Consider the following 13,345-nt stretch of genomic DNA (forward strand, 5'->3'; position numbering starts at 1 on the left):
CTTTAGTACACTGAACTTTTGTGACCATATGAGATAGAAACTTTGAGTTCAACTTCACTGAATTAAACCTAGTGAATTTAACTTACTAAACACACACTTGAGGCTAAGTTTCAATTATTCACTAAACTTTATTTAATTTCCCGTCAGGTTTTTAGTATATGTTTCTGGTTATGCCCTTTTACCTCTGGTACACTATAACTTTTAGCCAACCTATTAAAAAGTTTTTCAAACTGATTCGAGGATAAATACTGATCGATGCTGTTCTCAAAAATGGCTTCTCACCGACTTGGCCATATAGTGTAATGGCCATATAGTGTAATGGCCATATAGTGTAATGGCCATATAGTGTAATGGCCATATAGTGTAATGGCCATAAAGTGTAATGGCCATATAGTGTAATGGCCATATAGTGTAATGGCCATATAGTGTAATGGCCATATAGTGTAATGGCCATATAGTGTAATGGCCATATAGTGTAATGGCCATATAGTGTAATGGCCATATAGTGTAATGGCCATATAGTGTAATGGCCATAAAGTCTGATGGCCATTGAGAACCAGCTTGTACACTCATATCTCAAAGATTACTTGTATATCAAGGAAGAAACTTGCTAGAAAGTCAGCTCGTATCTCGAGTTGGTTAAGGCACTCGTATGTAGAGGTAGGACTGTATAACAAACTCAATTGATTTATGGGAAAATATTGATTGGATTCATTTGCAGATCAATAGAATAATTACCATGTTGCTAGCACTTCAGTGAAAGCAGCACATAGAAAGTAGACAAAGAGTTTATAGATATGAGTTGAGCTAAACAATTGGTTATTGGTGCACAACTCAGGGTAAATAATTCTATGATATTCTACCACACCACGAAAAATCAAAACCACCCTTAGTAAATGAAGATGTGGTTGGCTTTTTGCCAATTTCGAGGCAAAATATAGGTGTATCCATGGGAATACACCCACCTGTCGGAATCTAATCTAACAGAACAGCTAAGCATGGTGACGCTTCATGGTATATCTGTCCATCGAGTAGCATATGCTAAGGCTCAAAGACCTACTCCAGCAGGTAATAAATGTCAATGTTATCTCTATTAGAAAAGATGTAATGTACATGTGAGCATAGTTGTTGAGAATACACCCACCTGTCAGAATCTAATCATTTTGTATTGAGATAAGGTCTAATCCATGGGTCGGGCTCTCTAATCGTACCAGTGTGAGAGGTACCCATGCTACAGCCTAACTCTACTCAGTATGCAGGATATTCAAAAGAAGGCTACAAAGTTCACACCCTCTAACCAAAGCGTGTTTGTGAGCAGTAACTAAGCAGTGCCTTGCTAGTTTGTTGACATTACTTATCACCATACTTGAACCTTAGACTAAGGTGCCTGATTGTCTCCCTGGATATTTATAAGAGGCTTGGTATGATATGAGAGGAGATAAGAGCTGCTGTAGCAACTATCTGAACTTAAAATAGCAAGTAGATAGGACTGCTGCCCCTTTTAGTTCTCACCATCGTCTCCTTGACTGTATTTTAGTGAAATTCAGTTGTTGAGTGTGTTTAATAGCCATTTAGTTACTGTAAAACTTCGATTTGAACACCATTGCAGTCTATTTTTCAATCCTTTCCTTAACTCATTCGCACCCAGGCGCGGGTTAACTCGCATATTTATAACGTTGCTATGCACCCAACGCGAGTTAACTCGCGTCTGAAATTTGCCAACTCCTTGCATCGTTATTTTTCAATTATAAAAGAATATTTTTGATTAGTTAGAAAGACAAATTTCTGGCCAATCAGACAAACTTTAAAACGTGCCTCTATGACGTCTCCAGCGAAAGTTATAACCAAATTAGTACACCCATCTCAGTTTCTACCAAAACCGGAAATCATCTTGCCGACTTGAAATTTTATCGTTCGTGATAATTTTTTTTCAACTCCAGAAGTAAATATGCAGATTCAGAAGTGGTAAGACATTGAAAGACTGCATAAATCAAATCAAAACATTATTTTTAGTGTTTCAAAGTTTTTATTAGCTTTTACTTTTGCCAATTCTAATCGTTATGCTCGAATAAAAATGCACTCTTTACGCTGCCAGCCGTAGTCGGACTAACGTTATCTTTCAGTTTCGATAGGATCATATTGATTCTTAGAGCTGTCTACTAAGTCTGAAAAATCAAGAACAGAGTTATTGAACATATTTTTATTATTTGAAACATTTTCATGATGCTTTATTTGGGTTATATTGGCATATAGGTTTGCTATGATTTTGTTTGAAGGATGATGCTCGTGAGGAAAAGTTCGAAGTTAGAGTTTCAGAATTTTCATGTTCATGACTAACTGCATATGTATAAATAATAATCATAAATATGTATTGTCTGTAATAAATGAGTAATTTCAGTCAAACTTTGTATATTTTGTAATTTTTATGGTGCAAATCTAACTTTGTTCATCAAATGACAATTTTTTCAAAATTGGATATGTCCTAAAACTACCCTCTTTGAGGCACGGATCTACATAAAAGGGATACAAGGTGTCTATATGAATGTAATATATTTTGAAAGAGGATACTTGGTTGGTTCTTTTGAAATTTGATTGAATAAATTATCTCAAGTCTGCCTCCTGTAGTAGTAATTTGAATTACGACAATTTTTTGAAAAATAAGCGGTATCTGGGGCTAATCGCCTAGAAATTCGTCGGGTGCGAATGAGTTAATAAAGGTTGACTTGCTAGTTGACAGTTGACAGTTATTTGGTATCAAAAGATTCACCATGTTTTACTCTGTTGTGTTGTAGGTGCCAAATATGTGGAAATGTGATTACAAGCTTGTAAAAGCTAAAAACGAACAGTTAATCGCAGTCACATGAAACCGCCGTTGTTTGGAATCTCTTTCCAAACCCACACAAATGGGACATAGTTGTACAAGATGGCTTCTGTTTACAGTTTCACGCAACCTCATTCGTCGAAATATTTTCACAAACATACTTCACACTTTCAATAAAACCAAGTCTATTGTTCTTACGCGTCTATTTTATTATCATTGTAAGGCTGTCACTTTTAGCACTGATATCTTATAACCTACTGTGAAAATTCGTTTAATTTTGTAACCTCAGCTCGAATGAGTACATATCATTGTCTGATAAACATGACGAGCCAGTTGGTCACCTGTGTATAATCGAGAAATGCTGCAGAAATTAATCGTGAAGTATGGGTCACATGATCAGATTACAACTTGCCAATTAGACCGAGCCGAAACAAAACTGTAAAGTAGCGAGTATCCATATTTGATGTATTTGTGTTTGTGTACGAAGTGTTTGTCATGAACTAGTGCTACGAGAAGTTTTATATTGAGCGTACAGTACTCAAATTATATCATAGCATACCTTATGATTGTATAACACAGTGTTCTTAGTATATCATATGGTTGTACAGCACAGTACTTATATTATATCATAGCATATTTTATGATTGTATAACACAGTGTTATTAGTATATCATATGGTTGTACAGAACAGTACTCAAATTATATCATAGCATATCTTATGATTGTATAGCACAGTGTTCTTAGTATATCATATGGTTGTACAGCACAGTACTCAAATTATATCATAGCATACCTTATGATTGTATAACACAGTGTTCTTATTATATCATATGGTTGTACAGCACAGGACTCAAATTATATCATAGCATATCTTATGATTGCATAACACAGTGATCACAGTATATCATATGGTTGAACCAGTAAAACATGCAAATTTGTTGTCTTGGTAACGCAAACGCTTAGTCAGTATACCATCAACTCGTTTAAACTAACACAAATGTTAACAAGTGAACATCATGAAAAAACTATAGCACGAAAGAAACACAGTACAATAAATACCTATATTATACACAACTTACGTAGTGATCAGTTGAGTATTCCTGTCTAGTGTGTCAGCTGCATTAGACTTCCTTACTCTAATTGCTGCATCAGTAAGTCATCGGTGTGGAGACAGGCTATGGAGGGTGCTGCTCTGCCAGATCTACCTTAGTGAATCCAAGCTTTTTAATGGGTTCTGGGACATGAGAGACATCTAATGACAACTAGATAAATATGAAAGAGTTTTAGACTATCTATGGAATGTTATTGCTCTTAATTAACTAGGATTCGTTTATCATTTCTCAAAGGCTGTTTATGAACTGTTGTACACGTAACCTTAGTAAAAAAATGCAACTATTGCTACAGATATTAAGGTTAGCACTCGATATCACCCAGAGCAGACAACTCCCAGCCTGAATGTTCAATCATAAACTCATTTCATAAGTTGAGCAGAAGACAATGTTACAATCGACGAACTTCATGATCCAGAGAAGGAACTTACAACGACTTCGCAATCATCTTCAGCAATGTGAAGGGAATACAATTTTAGGCCAAAACAAGCAAAAGTCAGATGGTTGGCGTAGCAGCCACATGTAACAAAGGTAAAATGCTGAAGCCCATCTGTATGTGCCAGGTATATGAATAAGAAAACCAGCAGCCATTCAACCCAGTGTAATAATTATTAGATACAATACGGTTAGCAACTATTTTGCAACTCTACCCAGTATATTAGTAACACCCAGTTTACTAGTAACACCCAGTTTTCTAGTGACACCCAGTTTACTAGTAACACCCAGTTTTCTAGTGACACCCAGTTTACTAGTAACACCCAGTTTTCTAGTGACACCCAGTGTACTAGTGACACCCAGTGTATTAGTAACATTCAGTGTATTAGTGACACCCAGTGTACTAGTGACACCCAGTGTACTAGTAACACCCAGTGTATTAGTAACACCCAGTTTACTAGTGACACCCAGTGCACTAGTAACACCCAGTGTATTAGTAACACCCAGTGTACTAGTAACACCCAGTGTACTAGTAACACCCAGTGTATTAGTAACAACCAGTGTACTAGTGACACCCAGTGTACTAGTAACACCCAGTGTATTAGTGACACCCAGTGTACTAGTGACACTCGGTTCACTAGTAACACCTTGTCTACTAGTGACATCTATTGTACTGATTTGATTTGAGTTTATTTTCATCATAAAAACAGATGCACACAGAGACACAAACTAAATAAATATATAAATATATATATATGAATAAGCAATCATAATACAATAGGGAGCGATAGAGGCCCACGTGCATAGTAGCAGGGCTAATCAAGGTGCAGGGCCCGAGTTGACAATTTTCTTAATAATAATGTTCACATATTAAAACCTAAAGCCATCCTAATGAGTCAAGTAGATGCCTCTTTAAAGAATAGAGAAAGCATAATATTATTATGCTTTATTAGTTATCTTGAGGTGTTGATTGATGTTCTAAAAAAAGAATCAAGGAGATTTACCCACTAGAAGCTGAGATATAGCCAGCCAAACACAGGTCTACCTAATAAAGAATCAGAGGAAAACCCTTCAAAAATCCCGAAAACTGTGACGTATAAAATCGACTTAATGTTCATGTGTCGGAGTTGTGCACCCTTACCGCCGTTACGTATAATGATTGTTTTGGCTACGAGATGTGAAACGCTTCTCGCGATAGTAAATAATTTACATACTAGCTCTGGTTTCTCAGAAAAATCAATCAAACATTGTGTGGTAAAGGCATTTGCCCACAACCCCTCGCCGTGATTTTTCAAAGCAGAAGAGCAGATTTTGACTATTGTGTTTCAAATTTTAACTCGATCTCCACGGATATGCTCCGAAGATCATCTGTTCAACGAACGGCGCGTGTATAGTCTATATGCGATATCCGCGAGTTGCAGTTTGTTTAGAATAAGAAATAGGAATGGGACTTTTTGTTCCTTCATCATTTTTCTACTGTGTATCTACTGCAGCATTCTTCTATTGTGTATCTACTGCAGCATTCAGTTGATTTTCATGATTATCGTCACTATTAACAGACTGGAAGTTCACTACAGCCATAATCTTAAAAAGACTAACTTGACCGTGCTGCTCTTGCTATAAGAAAAGAAAACGATATCTTTTGCTTTGATTTTTCTATTGATCTATTATCTTATCTATGATTATTTTTTATGATTTATATAATATTCATAATGTATATTATACAAAATAATAATATAACTGCGTATAGAATAAATGATGTAACTAATATAATTTGTAGAAAATTCCAAATGATAACCGAGATTGATGATTGATTCTATTTATTAGCTATAGCTATAGTTAAAAAAATCTGAACAACGCTAAAGATGAGTCTGAGTAGGGAAGCTAAGTAGGAGAACAACAAAACTGAGCTGAACTAGCAAGATAGCGAAATGTTGCAAAATAATAGATGCGTGTAATTATTTTATGCTAAAACTAATCTACACGTCAGAGGGACTGGTTCGGAATTCTAAGAGCGATGATTGTTAGGCCCAATTTGATTGTTCTATACTTCCAGGGATTAAACCAATTAAAACGCCGTGGTTGTTATAGGAGAGCGCATTAGTTGGCTTAATTGACCAATGGCACACAAGCCGATTTCATACGTCATATAGTGATGATTACCAAAACACTTATGTTTTTTGGTAGACCTGTGTTTGGCTGGCGATATCTCAGCTTTTGGTTGGTCAATCTCCTTGATTATTTTTTTAGAACATCAGTCAACACCTCAAGATAAATAATAAAGCATAATAATATTATGCTTTCTCTATTCTTTAAAGCAATCCTAAAACGATTCGAATTTTTAATGTACCTGATCAATATTGGTAAGTCATTCCAAATACTGGACAACTGGTAAGTTGCCTGTCGATGTCCAGCTGTAGATGTAGACTTAGGGTAAAGTAAGGCATAAGAAGAATAACGAGTAGCATAAGAGTGTTGTTGAACATGAGTGTCAGAGTAGAATGATGAATGAGCGAGAATACCTAAACGAAGTTTGTATAACTCTTTAATTGGAAGAGCATTAGCCTTTATGAACAGATCAATTGTGTGGTCTTTGAATTTTTTATGGAAGATTATTCGCATTAGACGCTATTGATCAGGAATATTTTATTCAAATGACACTCTGCAACATTGCCCCATGCTTCTAAACAATAAATTAGTTTACTGTTCATTTAACTGTAATAAAGCAATATCATAATGTCAGTTGGTAAAATTTCTGAGGCTTTGAAAATTATAGTTATTATACCCTAATTTTTATGCAGTTGACTTCTCAAATAATCAATATGAGAAGACCAGTTTAATGAGTTGTCAAGAATTATTCCTATTCCTATTCCTATTCCTATTCCGAAAAACTATTCCTAAGAATTTCATATTTGTAACATTATTTTTTGGCTTACCGTTCATACTTATATTTTGGCTAAGTTCGAATTTATTTTGATGATTTTTGATTATAAAATTTGTTTTATCGATGTTAAGAGTTAGTTTGTTTGCAGTACACCAATTTTGAACTCTATCTAAAGCTGAATTGATTTCGTGGATATTATCATTTAATTTCTTGTCAGTAAAAAACAGATTTGTATCATCAGCAAACAAAATAGCAGAGAAGGGTTTTAAATAATAAATTAAAACATTTATATAGAGAAGGAACAATGTAGGGCCAAGAATAGAATCTTGTGGAACCCAACATTCAATTTGTTGTGATTCTGATAGAGTACATGTAGATATATTCAAATATACTGACTGAGTTCTATCAGAAAAGTAACTTTTAAATAGTTTGACAATGCTACATGAAAAAGTATAAGCTGTGAGTTTTTGAAGCAAAATAGAGTGATTTATGGTGTCGAAAGCCTTTGAGAAGTCGATAAAAATACCTAGGACAATGTTTTTTTTTATTTAAAGCAGAAAAGACTGATTTGAAAAATCTATCAGAGCATTATGTGTGCCTTTCCCTTTTTGAAACCCATATTGATGTTTGGTTATAATGCTGTGTCTTTCCAAATGATTCTGCACCTGAGCATTCACGACTTTCTCAAAAACTTTTGAAAAAACTGGTAGAATTGATGTAGGTCTATAATTGCTAGACACCATTTTTGATTCTTTTTTAAACAACGGTAGCACCTTTGCAATTTTCATGTTAGTAGGAACATTGCCAGTGTTAATTGCCATGTTTATTACAGTCATACTTCAACTTACGAGCTTAATGCGTTCCGAGACTGAGCTCGTATGTCAAATTACTCGCATGTTGGTGCAATTTATTTATATATAGAACAATTAAATATATATTTATTGGTTTCCATACTCTGTAAAATGCAAATAAAACACTCAAAACAAGGTATTGTAACAGAAAAACTTGCTGGTAACTGTGGTAACTTACCACATGCTTTCAAAAAGCAACAAATAAAAATTAATGCCAGGAAATGTGATTAATCAATTTGTGAAATTAAATACATACAATAGCAGCTAACGCTAGCATTGGCCAAAGAGGGAGAGAAAAGTTACAACATTTGATGTAAATAAATTTAGATTCTGATGCACAGATTTGAAAGCAAACTTTTCTTTTAAACTCGAAGTAATTAAAAGTTTTCTTTGGCGCTCATAGTTTTAAATTTATTCTCGCGGCTTAACTAATTTTTCCTGCATTTCGCTGTCACTATCAGCCGATCGTTTTAAGAGAAACCTATCTAACGACGTTTGCCTTTGTCGCCCTTTTAACATGTTACGAAAAGGACGGACACAGGTGTCGTCACAAAGCGCTAATACACGATCACTAGCCAATTTGTCCGGATGTCTATTTTTTATATATTCGGAAAACGTTTGCCATTTTTGTAACATATCTTTTATTTCCTTAGTAGAAATGCGGTCTTCTTTTGTAATCTTATCTTCCTCCTCACTACCGAGCTTACGTAATTCTTCAGAATATTCCCTCTCCTGAAGCTCTTTTAATTCCTCTGTCGTGAGTTCTTCCTGTTGCTCCTCGACAAGGTCGGTCACGTCTGACTCGTCCACCTACAGCTCCATGGACTTTCCAAGTGACACGATTTCGTCTGTTAGCACTTGTTCAGTTTCATCAAGGTGTGCTGCTCCGGTTCCTTTGCAATGTCTTTCAGCGACGGAAGCTGGCCACAATTTCTTCCACGCCGAATTAAGGGTTCGCTGTGTAACACCCTGCCACGCATCGTCAATGATTTTTAAACAATGAACAATGTTAAAATGGTCTTTCCAAAATTCTCGAAGTGTGAGATTCGTATTATCTGTAACATCAAAGCATTTTTTGAATAAATATTTAGTGTATAGTTTTTTAAAATTTGAAATCACTTGTTGATCCATGGGCTGGAGGAGTGGGGTGGTATTGGGAGGAAGATAAAGCACCTTGATGAATTTGTATTCATCAAAAATATTTTCTTCAAGGCCAGGAGGATGACCAGGAGCGTTGTTGAGGACCAAGAGACATTTCATCGACAGCTTCATTTCGGTCAAATATTTTTTGACTGCTGGTCCAAAGCACAGATTAACCCATTCTGTGAAAAACTGCCGAGTAACTAATTTCGCGGCTCTAATGAGTGTAAAAATATAGTGATGTGAAAATAAATGTAGTGGAATAAACAGATTACATTCCTCAGGTCCAATTCGCTAATAAGAAAAAAATTCAATTTGGGACTAGTTCGTATTTGACGTCTAAGTCATAAAACAGGTAGGGTATAATTAGTTTATAATGACATTATAGCCAATTAAGATTTAGATTTTCGTGATTATACAGATAATTAAAGTAGCAGCACTGTCTCTGACAGTGGTGAAAGTAACAGTATTGTAAAATTATTCTTCAATTTTATGACTTCACCTACCAGATTTTCATCCTCATCAGCTAGTGACACACCGGGTATTAGTGACACATGGTGACATAGTGGTACAATTGCAAAATTTGACCATATTAGTATTAAATATAATTGCAAAATTTGACTGCTATGCATTGGTGACCCAGTCTAATCTGAGAAGACATGATTTGTATATTACATATACACAGTACGCTGTACAAGGTTTATAGAAAGATTATGCGGTTTGACAGCATCAAATAAGCTCTGCAGCTTTGCATGTAGTAAAAATATCATACGAATGGTTAAGTAATAATATTATTATAACCATTATAACTATAACCATTGTGGTATATAACTTCTGACTAAAACATATGAGACTAACAGGGTTAAACAAGTTTGGCACAGTAGAAAATATTGAACAGTCAGAAGACACTGCGGAAAGTATTGAACTGTCAAAAGACACTGTAGAAAGTATTGAGCAGTCAGAAGACGCTGTGGAAAGTATTGGACAGTCGGAAGACACTGTAGAAAGTATTGAACAGTCAGAAGACACTGTAGAAAGTATTGGACAGTCAGAAGACACTGTATAAAGTATTGAACAGTCAGAAGACACTGTGGAAAGTATTGAACAGTCAGAAGACACTGTAGAAAGTATTGGACAGTTAGAAGACACAGTAGAAAGTATTGAACAGTCAGAAGACGTAGAAAGTATTGGACAGTCAGAAGACACAGTAGAAAGTATTGAACAGTCAGAAGACACTGTAGACACAAGTATTGCACAGTCAGAAGAAAATGAACTGAGTCAAACAAAAGCAACCATCAGAACACAACTGGCCAGTAAATGACGCCAAGATTTTTGTCTAAGAAATATTGGTTTCGTTTTTGCATGTATGATGACTATTTTTGTTTACGTCACATATTTTCAACTATATAATTGTAGCACTTGATAGACTATTTATTTTGCAACTTATTAATTTGCAGATCGATAACATATTTTCAAATTATTTTTTAAAAGCATCATTGCCATTATCCGAACTCGGCTTTTGGTAGATCGATGCTAATAACTCATCCTTTACCAGAGATGGGCACTCCAGTTAACACGCTTGCTCGCACAAGCCTCAAGGCTCATTTTGTTAATGAATTGAAAAAATTGATTCTCTAGAATTTTGTAATTATCATAGATTTGTATCGACTCGGAGCATCCTACAAGAATCAAATTGAATCTTTACTGTCACCATAAAGGAATTGACTTGATTCTCTATTTCCAATAACAAAACAATTGAGTTAGAAGAAGCTAACGCTTCCTTTTATAATTACTGCGATGACAAAGAATCCACATTGAAGTGATGTCCTTAAGTGTCACAATCTGTAACTAGATGTGGGCCAAAGTGAAGATACCAGTGCAGTCCCATGCTGCTACCTGCATAGATTTTTAAGAGACTTTGATATCACCGCATATAATTTATTGATCAATAATATGTACTATGTACTAGCTTTACGGTTTCCCTTGGCAAAAGCAATAATCTTACACTCTTTAATAGCTGCTCGCAAATATCGTTCATTCTACAGAAAAGCCTTTAAAACGACTCGCCTTTGTACTTATACCAAACCAACGACCACGGATCACAATGTAATCAGATTCACCCAAAACTTTGCCACAATCAACTTTAGAAGTTAGGTCATCATTGTGCCAAAAACATAGGTTGCATAGTTTTTACTTTGTTTAAGAAACAAAGCATAAAATTGTGGTATTAATTTTTTTAATTTTCAGCATAGGAAAAAAATATTGCAAACTGTTACCTCTTCGTATTTTCTTAAGTGAAATCATTTAACACTGGACCAATGATATTTTAGCTACAACAATTTTATAATAAATAATTTGCGTCTGCGTTTTAGTGAAGCATCTGGGCTCACAAAACTACGAAAACATTAAACTTTTCTTTTTTCACGTGCATTAATTCTTGCAAAAAATTCTTGTGCAGATTGCAATAACTTTAAATTAAAGGTATATGAAAAGAACTCTGCTTTAACAGTAAAAAACAAGTGTATGCTAGCAAAAATAGTAGGCATGACTTAACTCCTTCAAAAAAAAGGATTAAAATCCATAGTAAAATAGTTGATATTTGTTATACATACAGTCCATAGACTGAGCTAATGTGTGTAGCTAAATTAGCCGTGGTTAATTGTTATTTTGATATATTGCCATGATCAATCTTTGTAAGAATGATTTATTTTGGGGAATTGAATGGAGTCCTTGAAGTTAAGGTAGCGTGAGAATTGAATTGTGATGCTTTTGCAAAGGACTACAAATTGAATCGATTTTCACACAACATATAATGCAAAAGAATTGCAAATTGAATTGTTAATTTTTTGATGAGAATTGAAATGAATCAGTCATGTTTCAAACCCTATTAAGCATCTCTGTTTTTACAGCACATAATAAGCCAGTTTCTGTTGCAAACTGTAGTAAACATATTGTTGTATATAATTAAGAGTCATCTTCTCTCACACTATACATTCGTTTACATTTCATAGTTATCTTACCGTATATGCTTAGCGGTTATCTTATCTTTTATATTTGTGGTTGACGCATGTGCACGGATCGTTTTCCGGCAGTTACTGAGTACACGCGCTTATATTAAATACTCGTACTTGTGTTATCACAGCATATTCGATATTTACTAATAAAGATATATACAATAGACACACAAATACAACATGGTAGCAGCAGTGGAGCCTACAATATTCGGTTGACATTTTGTTAAACGTTTACATTGAATAGTGATACTGTAAAATAAATAGTTATTTCATCACCGATGTGGATGCTTACGGACGTTCATACGAGAATAATAGAAAGAGATATTTACGATGGCAGAAGAAACTCAAGATGCATCGGCCATCAGATATCGACCTCCTCCGCTGAGTATGCCAGAAAAGTTTGACTTTGATGATCCAGGCAGTTGGGCACGATGGTCAGCTCGGTGGAAGCGCTATAGGGAGGCGAGTGGCCTCAAAAACCAGCCAGAGACCGACCAAATAAACTCTTTGCTTTATGTCCTTGGTGATCAAGCTGAAGATATAGTGCTGAGCAGGAACATTACAGAAGACACTCATAACAATGTACTAGGAGCATTTGATACATATTTTGGACTGAGGAGAAATTTGATTGCCGAGAGGGCAAAGTTCAATCGTCTCAGCCAAGGGAGTGACTCTGTGGACGTGTTTATTAATAAACTCCATCGACAAGCAGAATATTGTGACTACAAGGCACTTAAGCAAGAACTGATCAGAGACCGCTTAGTAGTAGGAGTACAAGATGATGAGTTGTCGGAGAAACTCCAGGCTATGCCCGATCTGACTCTAGACGTCGCTACACTCACAGTGAGACAATATGAGGCTGCAAAGCAAGCTCAAACAATAGTAAGAGGAAACTGTAGCGGTGAAGTGGACTCGATACGGAGACAAACAAAATATCAGAGTGACAAAAGGCAACATTCGGCATCAATGGTAGCTAAATCAGAGAATAACAATAGCTATAGCAGTAGCAACGAATGCGCCAGATGTGGTAGTAGGCCTGGGCATCCTAGAAGTAAATGCCCAGCTATCAGCAAGAATTGCCTGAAATGTGG

At 35.4% G+C, this 13,345-nt stretch overlaps 1 protein-coding gene across 1 annotated transcript; it reads left to right on the forward strand.

Moving 5' to 3' along the window:
• Positions 1 to 10,087: 10,087 nt before the first annotated feature.
• On the forward strand, positions 10,088 to 10,561 carry LOC137404838 (uncharacterized). Its single transcript, XM_068091065.1, has 2 exons — positions 10,088 to 10,270; positions 10,319 to 10,561. Exons 1-2 carry the CDS (start codon positions 10,088 to 10,090, stop codon positions 10,559 to 10,561), a joined length of 426 nt encoding a protein of 141 aa, XP_067947166.1.
• Positions 10,562 to 13,345: the final 2,784 nt, after the last annotated feature.

This window comes from Watersipora subatra, chromosome 9 (assembly GCF_963576615.1).
Source record: "Watersipora subatra chromosome 9, tzWatSuba1.1, whole genome shotgun sequence".
NCBI lineage: Eukaryota > Metazoa > Bryozoa > Gymnolaemata > Cheilostomatida > Watersiporidae > Watersipora > Watersipora subatra.